This window comes from Schistocerca gregaria, chromosome 6 (assembly GCF_023897955.1).
Source record: "Schistocerca gregaria isolate iqSchGreg1 chromosome 6, iqSchGreg1.2, whole genome shotgun sequence".
Taxonomy (NCBI): domain Eukaryota; kingdom Metazoa; phylum Arthropoda; class Insecta; order Orthoptera; family Acrididae; genus Schistocerca; species Schistocerca gregaria.
In genome coordinates, this window is record NC_064925.1 from 31,477,229 (window position 1) to 31,496,320 (window position 19,092).

A 19,092-nucleotide genomic window follows, 5' to 3' on the forward strand; every position below is an offset into this window, starting at 1 on the left:
TTTGAATGGGGCCAAATAGGTACTTTAAGATTACCAGCATTTCATCTTCCAAATGTATACAGTTATATAATTTATATTTGTTTATAAATCAGCAACAGAATTTAAGTTAAGAAACAATTACTGACTTCACCTTATAACAGAAGATACTAACTAGGAATTGTCAAAATAAATTACATGCATAAAACTAAGTACAACATTAGGTCTGGTGTTATTTTCTTTAAAACTGAGGCCCAACCTTACCTTTTTTTGAAAATGCAGATTATACTCATGTATGTTAATATTATTAGTCAAAAATGGACAAACTAATTTCAAGGAAGCAGATGGCAAAACAAGAAGGGAAGTAAAAACCCCAGGTTGCTTTGGCAGGAGGGGTACTAGCTAATATATGATCACACTCAGAGGCAATGGTCTCAGAAAGATTTAAAACCATTGCTCTAGAGATGGTCTTTACATAGCACTGGATGTCAAATGACTGGTAGTTGTGGTGAATGGAAACTGTGATCAGATCTTTTCTTTTTAATCCTCTAAAGATACAGAAATAAGTGCACTATACTGTCCCACATAATTTAAATATATAAGCTTTCTCAATTTGTCTCAAAAGTATGATTCATTATTATCTGGTGGAAAAAATAGCATAGAATGTTTAAAGATATTACAGTGCTGGAAGCATAAGACATAAATAACACAGAAAAGAGGCAAGTGCTTTTGTTTCCTTGTGAGGATTTGAGGCAGGTGGACAGAGATTTATTTAAAAATAATTGTATTGTGTTCTTCAAATGCTGTACTGTTTTGTGTGCAATTGTCAATAGTATATATAATTTTTGTTTTAGGAAAGGAAATTAATCTAGAAAGTGTTTTGGCTTTAAAGCAATTATTGCTAATAACGGAAAGTTCATGTATATGATCTTTATTCTATATTCATATAGTAATTCTGTTTAAGGTTCGTCAGCAGTCAAAAGATATTGCTGATCACATCCGAAAAAGAGTTCAACGGAAAAAAGATAATGTATTAAAAGCAGCTGAGATGAAAGAGAATTCTGAGTTACAAAATTGTCAGGAGAGAAAACTGAAGTCATTGCAACAGAAGTACCATGAATGCTTACATGAAGTTGGACTCGCTCATACACATGCAGCACTTCAGGTATGAGTTCCTTGTTTTTGTATCTTATTTAGTGTGTTAGTAATAAGTGATGTCTCAAAGCTACTTTTAATACTTAATGTTTTCCCATATTTAAGCTGAATGCTCTGTTAAAAACTGAAAATAAATTTGGTATAAATAGTACAGAAAAATTAGTGCTTAAGCTACTACTAATGCATTGTTGTTATTTAGTAGATTTGTACCACGAATTAACCTGGCTTGAAGGTTTCCATTGCTTTCAGAATGCATGCTTTTAAAGATTACTGATTGCAATAGTTGCCTGGCACAGTTTCCATAAATTATGAGGTCCAACTTCTGTTAAAATATTGGAGAACATAAGCTTCTTGCAATCCTCATTAGTCAGTTTACACCCATATCACCAATGTTTGAGAACACCAGTACTCTGTATTAAATTAATAAATCCATGTTGCTGTGGTTTATATGTAAACTGTAACCGTGACAGTATATAATATTACTAAAAAGATAGATTGCTAATCACCATATAGTAGAGAATGTTGAGTCATAGACAGGCACAACAAAAAGACTTCCAAAGAAGTAAGTTTTTGATCAAAAGGCCTTTTTCTGAATTAGACAAAACACATGTGCACACACATATATAATCACGCAAGCACAGCTCACACACCTATGACCACTGTCTTAGGCTGCCAACGCCAGACTGCGAGTAACTGTGCATGATTGGAGAAGTAATCTGGGTAGTGGGGGTAAGGAGGAGACAGGAGAGGGGTGGGGGAGGGATAGCTTGGTGGGAGTGGGGGAGGGATAGCTTGGTGGGGGTGGGGATGCTAAAGTGCTGTTTGTGGGAGCATACAGGGTGAAGGTGGACAGAGCAGGACAGATAGCAGCAGTTTGGAAGTTAGACAGAGGGTTGGGGGGGGGGGGGGGGGCAGAAAAGTAAAAAAATTGTGGGTCTTGGTGGAATAGAGGGATGTGTAGTGCAGGAGTGGAACAGGTGGATGAAGAACAGTGACTAACGGAGGCTGAGGCAGGGAGCATTCCCACTTGTGCAATTCATAAAAGCTGGTACTAGTAGGAAGGATCCAGATGACATAGGCTTTTAAGCAGTCATTGAAATGAAGAACAGTATGTTGGGCAGCATTCTCAGAAACCAACCTGCCACCGGCAATACCTCCACTGTGACAGCTGCCACCCATTCTATACCAGGAAGACCCTTCCATACAGCATAGCCACTCGTGGCTGTCACATCTGTAGTGATGGACAGTCCTTCTCAGAATTTATCAATGGCCTCACTGAAGCCTTCAAAGATTGTAATTACCCCTCCCCCCAACCTTGTACAGCAACAGAGCTCCCATGTCTTTCCTCTCCAGTCACCCACAACCTCCCGAAGTCCCACCGTTCACAAGAAAGGAGCATTCCCCTTATGACTAAGTACCACCCAGGACTGGAGCAACTGATTATTCTCTGCCAGAGTTTCAGGAATGTGTGCTATCCACTATCCTTCCCACCCCTCCCACAGTGGTAATGCACCACTCACTGAACCTAAACAATATCCTCATCGTGCCCTACACAATTGCTGCTCAAAATGTCTTGCCTCACGGCTCGTACCCATTTAACAGGCCTAGATGCAAGACCTGTGCTACACACCCTTCCACATCACCTACTCCAGTCCTGTCACAAGCATCATCTATCCCATAAAGGCTTATGAAAACAGTCATGCAATTTACAAGCTAAGCTCCGAGTGCTATGTTGTGTTCTACAAGGTCATGACAACTGACAAGCTGTCTGCACGAATGGCCACTGACAAAGTGTGCCAAGCAGCAGCTGGACCACCCTGTTTCTGAACATGCTGCCCAACACAGCGTTTCTGTGACTGCTTCACAGCCTGTGTCCTTCCTACAAACACCAGCTTTTCTGATTTGCGCAGGTGGGAACTCTCCCTGCAATATATCCCATGTTCCCATAACTCTCCTGGCTTTGACCTTTGTTAGTCACTGTCTGTAACAACCTAGTAATACATGACACAAATTCAAGAAACACAAATGGATTTATTTATAAGTCTCTGAACAATAATGGCACTAACCCCTTTTGTGAATCCACATGTAACAAGACCGAACAATTGATGTGAGCAGCACAGCTGGATCTGCAGAGAGAGGGTCAGCCAGCAATGCACCATGCAGATGTATATATACACGAGTCACCAGCATTCGGCAAGGCGGAGACTCACACAGGCAACCCGCACTGATACAGTTGGTAACCTGTCAGAGCACACATGCGAGGCGACACCACATTCGGGACACTCAGGCTCACGTGCACTAGTAGCAGGACACAGCACTGTCACAACCTGTCCCCCTTCCTGTTATTCCACAAACACACTCACAGGTGGTTCTCTCTCTCTCTCTCTCTCTCTCTCTCTCTCTCTCTCTCTCTCTCTCTCTCTCTCTCTACCCCCCCCCAACCCCCCTTCCTCCGCATCCCCCTTTCCCCCCCCCCTCCCACTTCCCACCCTCCATCTAACCTCTCACCTTCACCTAGTTGCCTTAGTGCCTTCCCACCATGCTCCTGTCTGCACCCACAAGCAGCAATTTACCATCCCAACTCCTACCTTGCTATCACTGCCCCTCCCTGCCCAGCCTCCTGATCCCAACCTCCCCAATTGCTTCTCCCATTATATGCAATTGCTCACAGTCTGCTCTCTTTTCATGATATTTTCATTATTCCATCCTGGATTTTCCATTGTGACACTATATGTATACTTATCAGAATATGATAGTTCAGCTGTGCACTTAGTTATTATGGCTAATGAATAATTATATACCAGTTAAAGCACTATATTTGATATTTATTTATGTGTGGTCTTGTGGACACAGTGTTATATTAAAAGAATTTAGTATTGGATGAAATCTCGTACTTCAGTTTATGACTTGGCCTGTACTATTAATTGCAATTAGGAACATTCGTGGACAAAACGAGTGAGACCCCTCGCCTTTTCGTTATGCTGATCCACACAGCTTTAAAGTCTGCTACACAGCATAACATGCAAGGCGACGAAGTGCTACCAACATACTATGCAAGTTCTCTCAGCTGATGTGCTGAGAGAAACTCACGCTTCGAAGACACCACAGCATCGTCAGCCACCACTTCGTGGGAAACGAAATACCTCAAGTATAAGCCAATGTGTTGTATTCACAAATCGGTGACTATGACTTGAATCTAAAATGTGGTTATAGATAGTACGTACGCTCAGATTGCGAATCTAACATCGTGGATAAAGACAAGGGGAAATGAATTAGGCGTCCTTCCTCTTCCGTAACATCAAATATATTTTAGTTATTCTTTCTTAAATGTGCTGCACAGAAAATCATTTGCCAGAAGTGAATAACTTTTTAGTAACACCAGATGATATTAACAGCTTGCCAGCGCAGGTTAGGTGTGCGCTCAACGGAGTCATATCACGGACCGCTTGGATCCTTGCTCTGTCAGTTCGAATCCTTCCCCGGGCATAGATGTGTGTTAGGTTAGGTAGGTTGAAGTAGTTCTAGGCCCAGGGGACTAATGACCTAAGCAGTTTGGTGGCATAGTTCTTAGAGCCATTTTTTGACCTTTCGCATAAATTTTCTTTACATAAACGGCCGTGTCTTTAGATTGCTTTGACATAGCTCACTTTTTTACACCACCAAGGGACTGTATACCACATATATTACCGCTTTTTATGTTCACCTGTACTCGAGGTAAACGGGTTTTAAGGGTTGGGTAGACAGATAGGGCTCCATTTTTACCGTTTTACGTGACGAAATCCTAACAACGAAACGAGCTACCACAGTTACTGAAGATGAGGGCCACATAATAATTTCCACTACTCTTTATTTGAAATGTTCCAGATGTAGTCGATACATCAGCATATTAATCGTAGCTACGCTTTCGATCCAAATCACGTTTATAGGAATGCAAATAAAATCCATTTGCCTATAGACGTGGTAATTCAGAGGCCACTATTAATGCCACTGTGTTTTAGATGTGCGAGCATTCCCATTGCTAGCTTCCTTAAGGAACAGTTCGGCTAATGAACATTTTCTAGTACCACGGAAGTTATTCCCTCATGTCTTAGCAGATGTCCTATCATCCTGTCCCTTTTCCTTATCAGTGTCTGCTAGTGTAGTGAAAGGTGTTTGCTACTGCAAGGGTGGTCTGGTTTGTTTTCAGTTCTAATCTCGATGGAGGCAGATAGACTATCAGTAAAGCAAATTTAAGAAATTCTTGCGCCCCCAATACGTTTTATTGCTACCTTTATTCTGTACCGGCACCCTGTGGATGTCGACATGAAACTGTTGTAGAATTTCATACTTGTTACTGCCTATTTTTTCCACTTCTGTCATTAATTGAATTGACTTAAGTGTGGCACTGAACGATTTTTAACTGAATTTCGTTATGAATCTTCACGCATTGCTAAATTTGCACACTTTCATGGTAGGTCAGCAACGGTAATCCAGTATGACTGGTCTGAACGTTGACACAGACCATTTCGCGGCCGAATGCGCATAATATTATGCTAATTCGTGACAATCTGGGGTACTCTGTCTTACTAAAACAGTTATGTTATCTCGATAAGCCGAAATACATTTTCATTAGTACAGCTCATACTAATTATTGTTTCTTCTTCATTTATATCATATATTTAAATGTTGTGGTTAACACACTAATCAGGATTAATATAGTCTTACACATGATTGAAAACAGTCTGACAAATTTCTGATAGGTTTTTAATTTCACGCCTGTGCATAGTATGTTGGTAGCACTTGGTCGCCTTGCCTGTTATGCTGTGTAGCAGACTTTAAAGCTGTGCGGATGAGCATAATGAAAAGGCAAGGGGTCTCGCTCGTTTTGTCCAAGACTGTACATTACAGTTACGTGTACATAACATTTGTCTGAAGTGTGATGAAATTCATTTGGTGTGCATACCATTTAGGTTATGTATCAAAATACAATCATTTATGTTCAAAATTTAGTTGTCTGACACACAGAGCATGTAACAAACATGTCACAGTTTAACACTTTCACATTCAGATGTTTACATTATTCTACCTTCTTCATGTCATAAATTCGTTTCCTCAAGTCTCTCTTATTGAGTGTCAAGGTGTGCAATGCTTCATTGAGTATGCATTTGTAAAGTAATTTTAAGTACAGCTTAAGGCTACAAAAACAATCAAGAGGTTAATAATCTCCCAAGCAAAATTAAATATTCCTCTATTCTCCCTCATTAAATGAAGTAAGCTATGTTCTGATCTTACTGTGTAGATGTGAATGCTGCACAACCCTTTATGTTGGTGTGACTACGAACCAGCTGTCCACCATGGTGAATGGTCTCTCCTAAACTCCTGTCAAGAACAAAGTTGACCACCCGATGGTGCAAGATGCAGCTGAGCACATCTTGCAGCTGAGTGCAACATGCACAATTTCAGTGGCTGCTTCACAAACCAAGCCTTCTATATCTTACACTCTGCCACCAGCTTGTCTGAACTATGCAGGTAGGAATTATCCTTAGAACACACCCTCTGCTCCTATAATTGTCCTTGCCTCAATTGTGGGTAACTCATTGTCTCCATACCCTCCAGCCAACAGTTTCCCCTTCCTCCATTCTGTCACCCGCTCTCATTTCACATCCACATGTCGCCTTCAGTGTGTGCCACTTCCCATGGGCCAATACAATCCTGCAAGCCCCTATACCTACTACCTCTCCCACCTGCATTCCTAGCCAGCAAACTATCCACTTCCCTACTAGCTGCTAACCACCCACACACACACCCACCCACCCCTAGACCATCTCCCTGCCTTCTGCCTCCCTCTCTCTCTGCCTACCCCATCTGGCTCTGCCACTACCACAACCAATCCACTTGCCAGAAAATAGCATTGGCTCTGTTAGTTTAGCTGTCACCATGTAGAGGAGTAGGCAAAGAGTAACTTCAAAAGCTAGCAAGTTTTCTTTCTGTAAACATATCAGGCCTTTTGGTTTTTCGTGAGTGGTCTCCTCTAATACAAAAGTGTTTACATATTGATTTATGGGGCTTGACTTCATGGAATGGCATACGTGACTACCTAGAGATAGCCTTTCTCTGGTTTTAAAATGGACCTCATAACCACTTTCCATCATGAGTTGTAACAGCAGGTTTCTGTCCAGCTTATATTGAATAGATGTAATAAAACTTGGACGATACTGTATTGAACCTTGACTAGTTCTGTCTCTTTGTGTTGGGCAGCAGACAAATCAGACTTCAGTTCCCGCATGCCAGATGGGTTGTTATACACATCTGAGATGTTAGAAGATTCCATTTGTTTCTTATCCATAAGATTCTAATAGTTGTAACATTTGTGATCTCTATGGTTAAAAGTTCAGGCAGCAAAAGTGACTCGGTTATTAAGTAAGGCATTGTCTATACTGCGTTCCACATAATGTACATTTTCCCTTACTAATGGTGTAGATTCTGCAGATATTAGGAAATCTCACCTTTGTCCATAGTTATTATGTTTCATATGTCTGGGTTTAGTCTTTACCATCCTGAAGACTGTGGTGCTCTTTCTGTACAGGCGATATTTGAACAGTTGTCTGTCTCACTGTTGTTCCATTGTGCATGTAGGACAGCAGCTGGTCGATTATTTAGCAAGAAAAATTGCCGAACAACCATGTTGTTTGAGAAGTTATTTTATTTTCACAACCAGTTTTGACAGTTCACCAAACCATCTTCAGACCCTCATATGCATCTCATGTGTAGACATTAGATACGTATCAATATTGACGTACTGCAGCCATCAGTTTCTGGGTATCGTTAATTCATATTTAAAGTGCTTCATTCAAAGACGAGTTGATCTGCAACTTGTAGTCAAATCTTTCAAGAAGCACATGGAAAAACAAATTCATGACCTCCAGAAATTAATGGCTCCAATATATCAATATTGATATGCTTAGTGTCTATAAATGAGATGTGCATGTGACCTGAAAAAAGCATACTGAATTGCCAAAACCGGTTCTAAAAAATTTTTAAAAAATCACAAATTGCACAACTGTTTGAGGGTTTCCCTTGCTAAATAATTGACTGTCTGTTCATGATAGTTGAGTGACATTCTTCACTCCACCAAGGGACAGGGCAAGTCTTGGATGATAAAATAACTTTGGTATTAATGCACGATATATTTGTGATTTGATCTGAACCATCTTGGATGCTGTTGTCGTAGTATTAGAAAACTTTGTTGTGTAGTTCCCAGTTAGCATTGTCATTGTCTATAAGCTAATTGTTACTTACACTTATCTCTGTTAGATGAAGCCAAGCTGAAAAATAATTACTAGAATGCACTTTGTTAATGGCTGCTCAGTGTACAAATCTGCAAGGACAGCAGAACATATAGCGGGATATACAGGGTGGTCCATTGATAGTGACCAGGCCAAATACCTCACGAAATAAGCATCAAATGAAAAAACTACAACGAATGAAACTCCTCTAGCTTGAAAGGAGAAACCAGATGGCGCTATGGTTAGCCCGCTAGATGATGTTGCCATAGGTCAAACGGATATCAACTGCATTATTTTTAAATAGGAACTCCCATTTTTTATTACATATTCGTGTAGTACGTAAAGAAATATGAATGTTTTAGTTGGACCACTTTTTTCGCTTTGTGATACATGGCACTGTAATAGTCACAAACGTATAAGTACGTGGTATCACGTAACATTCCGCCAGTGTGGACAGTATTTGCTTTGTGATACATTGCCCATCTTAAAATGCACCATTTACCAATTGTGGAAAAGGCTGATATCATGTAGATGTATGGATATTGTGATAAAAATGTCCAACAGGCATGTGCTATGTATGCTGCTCAGTATCCTGAATGACATCATCCAAGTGTCCAGACCCTTCGCCAGATAGGTACGTTACTTAACGAAACAGGAAGTGTTCAGCCATATGTGAAATGTCAACCACGACCTGCAATAAATGATGATGCCCAAGTAGGTGTTTCAACTGCTGTCGCGTCTAATCCGCTCGTCAGTAGCAGACAAACTGTGCGAGAATCGGCAATCTCAGAAATGTTGTTGAGAATGGTACATCAACATTGACTGCAACCGTACCATATTTCTATGCACCAGGAATTGCATGGTGACGACTTTGAACGTTGTGTACAGTTCTGCCACTGGCCACAGGAGAAATTACGGGAAGATGACAGATATTTTGCACATGTTCTATTTAGAGACGAAGCATCATTCACCTACAGCGGTAACATAAACCGGCATAGTATGCACTATTGGACAACAGAATATCCACGATGGCTGCGACAAGTGGAACATCAGCGACCTTGGCAGGTTAATGTGTGGTGTGGCATTGTGGGAGGAAGGATAATTGGCCCCAATTTTATTGATGGCAGTCTAAATGATGCAATGTATGCTGATTTCCTACATAATGTTCTACCAATGGTACTGCAAGATGTTTCACTGCATGACAGAATGGCAATGTACTTCAAACATGATGGATGTCCGGCACATAGCTCACGTGCGGTTGAAGTGGTATTGAATAGCATATTTCATGACAGGTGGATTGGTCGTTGAAGCACCATACCATGGCCCACACGGTCACCAGATCTGATGTCCCCATATTTCTTTCTGTGGGTAAAGTTGAAGGATATTTGCTATCGTGATCCACTGACAATGCCTGATAAAATGCATCAGCGCATTGTCAATACATGTGCGAACATTACGGAAGGCGAACTACTCACTGTTAAGAGGAATGTCGTTACACGAATTGCCAAATGCATTGAGGTTGACGGACATCATTTTGAGCATTTATTGCATTAATGTGGTATTTACAGGTAATCACACTGTAACAGCATGCGTTCTCAGAAATGCTAAGTTCACAAAGGTACAGGTATCACATTGGAAGAACTGAAATAAAATGTTCCAACGTGCCTATATTCTGTATTTTAAAAACCGACCTGTTTCCAACTGTTCATCTAAAATTGTGAGCCATACGTTTGTGACTATTACTGCGCCATCTGTCACAAAGCGACAGAGTGGTCTAACTAAAACATTCATATTTCTTTACGTACTACACAAATATGTAATAAAAATGGGGTTCCTATTTTTTAAAAACGCAGTTGATATCCATTTGACCTATGGTAGTGCTATCTAGCGGGCCAACCATAGCACCATCTGGTTTCCCCCTTCAAGCTAGACAAGTTTTGTTCTTCGTTGTTTTTTTCATTTGACACTTATTTCGTGAAATATTTGGCCCGGGCACAATCAATGGACCACCCTGTATAGTAGTGAATGACCCTGAAATGATGCTAAGATACACCATTCCATCAGTGTGTAGTTTGCAAGTGTACTTTGATGGTAGCAATCTCTCTGTTGCCACCTTGGAAAATGGGATTTTTCACCTGTAATCCATATTGTACTTGGGCAATATTTTGATCGCATAACTCACAATCTTCCTCAGGTGCTCCCTGAGGCAGAATCCAGTGTGGAATGATGGAGGTTTATAACTATGTACCGTAGCTGTTCAAACCGCTAAGGGCATGTGTTTTGGCTGCTGTTAGTACTCTTGTCAGCTGATGTTGTGTTCAACCTCATGTTGATTGGTCATTCATTCCTCTGATTGCTGTCATTTAAGCTTTTCTGTGGACTAGGCTGTTCTGTTACCATAGCTGGCTGTGTCAGGTGCTCTGCCTGAGCTCCACACCCACTAGGGGCAGCTATTGGAGTATTTTTTGATCGCCATTGTTCAAATTGCCATTCGTTCTCGAAATGACCATCCTCAGTTACTCAATTTCCTTTCTGAAACACCACCATCTATGCATCCTGTGCGGTTGTGCTGGGTTATTTGCTTTGTTACCATTTCCAAAGGTATTTCACCTGGAATTGGGATGTTGCTTCCATTACGTATTTAGGCCAAGTGTGAGATTCCATCTGGAACTAAGCTGATAACCTGTGTCACAGTTGATAAGATTCTGCGTGAGCTTTATTTCGATGTAAGGATTGAACACCCAGAAGAACTTGGAGGTGGAAAAGAACATCAGATGACAAAATTATTAACTGACAACAGCCAAAAAATACACACACCAGTCCGAATAGCTACAATTAAAAAATGCTACAGTTTCCACTACTGACCTACTTAGACCTCAATGGAATGCCAGGCTTGGTGTGGACCAATGACGGAGTGCTTAACCCCATGTAGGCATAAATACTTTATCTGTTCCGTAGTTGATTCACCCTCAGGGAGCATTTGACAAAGATTGCAAGTTACGTAATTGAAGTATCATGCAGGTAAGACACGGATTAACAGCAGAAAACCAAATTTTCCTAGGTTGACAATGCCTTACCAGGAAAGCCTGAAGACTTGCCCCTCTGTTATTTGTGGTAAGGATAGATGTTGAAGAAGTCACAGTAAAAAGAATGGACAGGATATTTGTCACTGAGATCTACACTGTCGAGAGTTTCTTGAGGTGCTATAAGCACAAAGCATGAGAAGTTGGCATTGCACAAGACAGTGTGTGGAATAGTGTCTCTCTTAATTGTGTAAGCATACTAATAAATTGAACAGACGATACGAAGATCAAAGGTATAGTGGGAATTAGTGAAATGCTAAGGCAAGATGAACACAATTTCTACTCTGGTGCACAAAATCAAATAAGAATGATACATGAGTAAGTTTAATAAGAAACTAGGAATGTAGCTAGGCTACTACAAACAACACAGTGAACACATTTTCATGGCCAGTATGGTTAGAGGGTCTCAACTCTTGCCACAGCAGTAAAACTTTGAGTGCTAACTAGCCCAACATAAAATGAAGAAATTGAAAGCAAATGTGATGATATGAAAGAAATTATTCAAATAGTTAAGGCAGTTGTGGTAGAAATTTGATATGGAAGTAAAGGAAAAATAGCAGAACATGTGGGAGAAAGAGATGTTAGGGGAAGCCAACTGGTAAAAATTTAAATTGAGCAGAATTTAATCAATTCTGTTGCTTGATTTAAGAATTGTGAACAAGTTTGTGAAAGTGGAAAATATGTGGTGACAGCAGAATGTTTCAGATGGAGTACACAGTGGGAAGACAGATTTCAGAAACAATTTTAAACTGCGAAACATTGCCAGGGGCAGTTATGGACTCGGACAACAGTTTATCATTTATAAACTGGAGATTAAAGCTGAAGCAACTGCAGAAAGGTAGGAAATTAAGATCACCGAACCTGGATAAATGAAAATAACTAGAGGAGTTGAGCATTTCAATGGGATCATTATGAAATGATTAACTGAAATATGGGGGGGGGGGGGGGGGTATACACTAGCTTTGAGACATGGTGTAATAAAGGCAACAGCAGAAATGTAGCCGTTATAGCATAGAAAATCCCCGACAGTTAAAGTGGTTTTTGATGCATCCTATGCCCAGTTGCTTAACACTGTTTTTATATTTCATGAAAGTGCATAAGTATTGCCTCCGTTGTTGATGACAGTGGATTTTAGGTAATACAGATGGCAGCCTTCTGCATCTTGCAGCAGTGCTGCGAGCTGTCTTGATTTTTCTTGCACCATATGGAGGACAGTCAAAGAGCAAAGGCAGAGTATAAATGTTTGGATCAACACGGGATATTGAATTTAAATAAAAAAGGAGAAAATATAAAAAGGACAAGTACAAGGCTGTAGAAGCATGCATGAATAGTCAAAAGGTAGATGCCACTTATAGGAAAATTAGGAATACCTATGGAGAAAAGAGAAGAAGCTGTATGAACTTTAAAAACTTGGGTGAGGAAGGCAGTACTAAGCAATAAACTAGTTTATTGTGCAGTATTGCTCCCTGTATATCTAGTAAAGCCAACCAGTGCAAGGAGTCTCTCTACCAGTTTTTTGTTAGACAATATCTTCAGGTCTAGTTGTCCCGAAGATTCTGTATCTTTTGCTCTCCAATGCCATGCATTCGAAGATTAGATGTGATTCAGTTTCTTCACCCTCATCACAGATCCTACATTTAGGGTCCTCTTCCATTATACCCATTGTGTGTAGGTGTTTTTTGAAGTTCCCAAGGCCGGCCATCAGTGCAGTCATGAGTTTGATCTCTTTTCTGTTCAATCCCAGGATTACAGAGCTTCTTTTAAGACATGGCTTGGGCATCATTACCTTACCATGTTTTTGTTTATGGACCTTGGTCCAATATCCTACATGCTGTTTCCTAAGCCAGTTCTGTAGTTCTAATTTGATCATAGCCTTGGTGGTTGTCAGGACAGATTCCGGTCCAATAAATGGAGTTGTTGCCCCCATCCTAGCCAACCTATCGGCTTGTTCATTGCCACAGATTTCTGAGTGGCCCGGGGACCCACACTAGGTTCACATTATTGCTTCCCCCTAGCTCTACCAGAGCCCTGTGGCAATCTGCAACAATCTTAGATCTTGTTGCAGGAGCTGCCAATGATTTCAGGGCTGCCTGGCTGTCTGAATAGATGTAGATGCTACTGTCATGGTAGCACCTACGCATATTCTCCTCCACACATGCCCTGATTGCAGTAATTTCAGCTTGGAACACAGAGGCCAGTTTCCTTAGAGAGATGATGCTCTCCAGTCTTGGCTGAACCCCGTGCAACCCTGCCCCAACGCTTTGGTCTGTTTTCGACCCATTGGTGAACCAAACGATGTCCCCTATACAGTGTTGAACTGTTTTCTCCAACTGCTCCCTACTTCCAATTATTATGTTGTAAGGCTTGTCAAAGCAGTTTGGAGTTATTATATAGTCGGCAGGTATTTCCCCAGCCATACCTATATTTACCTCACTCACTATGTTCGTGTGTGATTCTGGATATCCAAATGAGACCCAGTTTTGGCCAGTTTTAAGTCTGTATGCCCCAGCTGCTGCCTCCATCTTAACCCAATGGTGAAGTGGAGGCATATCCAGCATGGCTTCCATTCCAGCGGTTGGTGTGCTGCTAATTCCACCCGTTATGGCTAAGTAGGCCAATTTCTGCACCTTAGCAAGCTCTTTAGCAGCAACCTGCACTTCTACCTTTTCCACCACACTACGGCCCCATACGAAATCCTGAGTCTAACCACTGTGGTGTACATCCAGTGCATACCCTGGGGCTTAGGCCCCATTTTTTGCCACAAGCCCTCCTAGTACTCACTAAAGTACTTTTTGCCTTAGAGTAGATACTCTTAATATGATGGGTCAAAGTTAGCTTCTCATCCAAGATTACCCCTAGATATTTCTCTGTCCCCTTCACAGGTAGAATTTCATCAAACAGCTTTAGATTCCAACTTGCATACTGAATATGTCTCTTCGTAAATGGCACCACAACAGTCTTGTTAGGATTAACTCAGATCCTGTTTAGTGCGCCATTTTTGCGCAATGTCCAACGCTCCTTGTGCGATATTCCTGACTGTGTCAGTGAATTTACCAAGTATTACTATGACAAGGTCATCTGCGTATCCTTGGCAGAAGCATTGTCTGGAATTCAGTTCCTCAATGAGTTCGTTCACCACTAGATTCCACAATAGAGGAGACAAAACTACTCCTTGTGGGCACCGTCTAGTGGTTTTAATAACTATCTTTTCATTCATCATGGTAGCCTCTACCTTCCTTCCACTAAGCATGGCCCTGGTCCACCTACATATAGTGGTCCCCAGGTCAGGCACCTCTCCTGCCCTTATCATGGAATCGAAGGTCGTGTTACTGAAGGCCCCCAGATATCCAGGAAGATGCAGAGGGCTATTTCTTGGAAGTTAAGTGCTGGCCCATGCATCTCGTGAGTAACCGGTGACTGGGTAACGCATAATTCCCAGCCCCGGGTCGACAGGTAGGGTTTGCATGTGCCCCTGGTACAGACCAGGCACAGGGAGGGGTGGTTACCTGAGCTGCAACTTTCCCAAATTGCCGATTGGTCCCTCTGTCAGGTGTTCGGGAGGTGTGAACAATCACCCTTTTGTGAAGGGGGCCCCCAGTTGGAAGGAGCACACCATTGGAAACACCGGCAGTCACGGGGGATTTTCTCACAATGAGTCAATCATCTTCCCAATCAGTGTCTACGAAACATAAACATAATGAGGCTAATGATTCAAAGACCCTTCTTGCTGCACTACGGTCAGTCCTTCACCACGGTAAATCCGTTTATTATTCAGAAAGTTGTTTATGCGATTGCCAGCCCTGTGAACTCCTGCTCTTGTTTACAGAATGGCACTTTGCTTTTGGAGACCATTTCTGATTCTCGAGCACAACAACTGCTTGCTTTCTCGCTTTTCCACGGCTACCCTGTTCGTGTCAAGGCCAATAGAACTTGGAATTCTTCCCGTGGTGTAAATTACGCCATGCTGCTCAACAGTCTAACCAAGGCCGAAATCCAGTCTTACCTCTCTGAACAGGGTATCATTGCCGTCCATTGTGTCACGAAAAAAGTAAATTCGTACCTATTGCCCACCCGCACTCTTTTTCTCATCTTCAATAGAGTGGTGCTTCCATCTAAGATCAAACCAGGCTACAAAATTATCACAGTCCGGCTGTACATTCTGAAGCCGAAGCATTGCTACCAATGACATCATTTCAATCACTCTAGAATGTCTTGTCGACAACCAGCCAAATGTGTAACCTATGGTAGGAATGCACAGGAGGGCAATTGTCCGCCTTCTCCTCACTGTATCAACTGCAATGGCGGTCATGCCATCTCCTCTCAAGATTGTCCCGTGTATCTTGATGAGCGGCTGTCCAAGAGATCTGGGTGAAGTAAAAAGTGCGTTACCCAGTTGCTCGCAAGTTACTGACTAGCCACAAACCCTGTCTAGCACCTGTAGTTCAGGTCTTGTTACCCCTCGCTCCATGAATGACGTGGTAATGCAGACACGTGACCTCCAGTTCAGCTCTGAGGTTGTGATGCTGCCTATTGGCAAGGTAGCTTCGCTAACTCACCACCCTGGTCCAGCTGTGCAACAAGCTGTCAAAATTCTCGCCTCAAGGTGCGAAGCCACCAGCTACACAACCAGTAGACTGGAAAGGACAGAAGGTACTTCTGTGAAGACTTCCTCCATCCCTCCAGCTGAACAACACCAGGGAAACAGTCTTCTCCTTTGCCAACTCGAAGGTCCTCTTTGGCAGTGTCGCCACTTGATACCTTAGCCCAACTGGCCTCTGTGTTGGCAGCATGCACCACCAACCATTTTTTAGTATTAGACTCCACAGACTGACCGCACAAGCAAGCCGATGCTTCTGTGGACCCCATGGAGCAGGATCCTCCTGCTTTTGTTGCCTGTAGTAGCAACTCTTCAGCAGCTGTCACTCAGCAGCAGCTGAGGTCCCACAAAGAGGACAATGCTTTTAGCATTGCAGCGTCCCCTTGCCCCTTGTACTTTGCCTTCAGGAAGCAAAGTTGCACCATGACGACTGCTTTGAGCTTTCACATTTCTTCCTCCTGAGGTTGGCATTCCATCTCTTGGTGGCGTCATGTTGCTCATAAGGTAGACATTCATAGTCAACCCATCTCCCTGACTACCCATCTTCATGCTGTTACAGTTTGTCTTTTCCTTCTCCACCTGACTTTTTCCCTCTGTACCATTTAAGTTCCTCCATCATCTGATGTCACTAGGGCAGATTTCCTTCAGCTTATTGTGTAGCTACCTCTCCCATTTTTGCTACACGATGACTTTAATGCACATTATCTCCTTTGAAGTTCTCCCAAGACTTGTCAGAGAGGTACTCTCTTGGCTGACATTCTTAACCAACTTAACCTCATCTGCCTTAAAACTTTCCTTCCTGACTCCTCGCATACCACACATCTATTCGCATTTGGACCTATTTTTCTGCACTGCCCAGCTTGCCCATCATCTTGAGTGGTCCGTTCTTTCTGACATCTATTCCAGCGACCATTTCCCATGTGCTATCCATTTGCTGAGTCCTACCCCATCTGTATGCATGCCCAGATGGCATCTTACTAAGGCTGACTGGCAGCTTTACTCCTCCCTGGCTATCTTCGAAGAACAAGATTTCCCCAGTTGTGATGACCAGTTGGAATATTTCACTAACATTATCCTTACTGCTGCAGAATGTTCCATTCCTCGTACTTCCTCTTTACCACATCGTGTCCCAGGCCGTTGGTGGATTGCGGCATGCCGCGATGCAATTCATGCACGAAGACATGCTCTCCTCATTTTTAATCATCATCTCACAATGGCAAACTGCATTCACTATAAACAGATGCATGCAAAATGTTGTCGCCTTCTTTGGGATAGCAAAAGTGCTAGCTGGCTTCCATTCACTAGTTCTTTCAACAGTTCCATCCCTTCCCCTGTCATGTGGGCAAACCTCCGAAGGCTCTCTGGGACTAAGATCCATTCCCCAATTTCCAGTTTGACTGAAGCAGACAATGTCATCGTGGATCCTGTTGGTATCTCCAACACCTTGGGCCGCCATTTTGCGGAAGTCTTGGAGCTCTTCCCACTATCACCCTGCCTTCCTCCATTGGAAACGAGAAGAGGAGGCTCCAGTGATATCCTCTTCTCTGAATCATGAATGCTACAATGCCGTCTTTACTGTGAGGGAGCTAGATCATGCTTTCAGTTCATCCCGATCCTATGTTCCAGGACCAGACACCATCCACATTCAGATGTTGCAGCACCACTTTTCTCTTTCGGGCAAGCACTTTGTGCTCAACACATACAACTGCATCTGGGCAGGGGGTCACATTTTCCAGATGCTGGCATCATACCCATACCTAATCCCAGTAAGGACAAAAACCTTCCTTCTAGATACTGCCCATCTCTCTTACCAGCTGTGTTTGCAAGGTGATGGAAAGTATGATTCCTGCACAGCTGGCATGGTGGCTAGAGACTCACAATTTACTGACAAATGCACAGTGTAGATTTATAGCGCGTCGTTCCGCAATTGACCATCTCGTTACTTTGTCCATCCATGCCATGAATGGTTTTCTGCAAAAATGCCAGACTGTGACCATGTTTTTCTATTTGGACACCTGCTAGAGAACTGGTATACTCCATACTCTTTACACGTGTGACTTCTGTGGCTGGCTGGCTGGCTGCCTGCCTGCCTGCCTGCCTGTCCTATTTCCTTCAGGCGTTTTTAAAAGACCTAGTTTTCAAGGTGCATGTGGGTTCTGCCTTGTCAGACACCTTTATCCAGGAAAACTGTGTGCCTCAGGGTTCCGTCCTGAGCATCATCCTCTTTGCTATCGCCATCAACCCAGTAATGGCCTGGCTCCTGCTGGGCTTCTCCGGATCCCTTTTCGTTGACGATTTTGCCATCTATTGCAGTTCTCCACGGACCTGTATCACTGAGCGGCGTCTTCAGTGATGTCTTGATCGTTTTTACTTCTGGAGCATTGACAAATGGCTTTCGCATTTCAGTGACAAACCATCTGCATGGATTTCTGGCCATGCAAATGGTTTCTCCCGCCATCTTTACATCTTGGGCCTGTTGCCTCTCCGTTAGTTGAAACCACTAAATTCCTGGGGCTCATGCTCAATGGAAATCCCTCTTGGTCCTCCCCTGTCTCTTACCTGGCAGCCCACTGTAAGTGGTTCTTCGATGCCCTACGTGGCCTCAATGGTAATTCCTGGAGTGCCGATCGAACCACCCTCCTTCATTTGTACTAGTCCCTTGTCCATTTAAAACCAGACTAAGGATGCTTTGTTTATGCGTCTGTATGTCCATCCCTGTTATGCCATCTCAACACTATCCACCATCATTGCATCCGTTTAGCCACGGGTGCCTTTTATGCTAGCCTGGTTGAGTGTCTGTATGCTGAAGTTGCTGAACTACCACTGTGACTTCCTCCTCAGCAGGTGTACATGCTGTTCGTCTGCCATGCGTGGCCACTCATCCTGTGCATCTTTCTTGATGATTCCTTTGATCACCAGTATGGGGTGCTTCCCTCTTTTCTGTTACCTCCAGGAGTCTACTTGCGGCACTTGCTATGGTGGCTAATCTTCACCCTACCTGCAACTTTCCCAGTGG

General features: G+C 42.7%; 1 protein-coding gene across 1 annotated transcript in view; it reads left to right on the plus strand.

Moving 5' to 3' along the window:
• Positions 1-19,092, plus strand: part of LOC126278315 (uncharacterized) — a 199,668-nt gene that overhangs the window by 62,658 nt on the left and 117,918 nt on the right. The window contains exon 2 of the mRNA XM_049978334.1: positions 941-1,141. Coding sequence (XP_049834291.1) covers positions 941-1,141 — 201 coding nt within the window. The remainder of the gene's footprint in view (positions 1-940; positions 1,142-19,092) is intronic.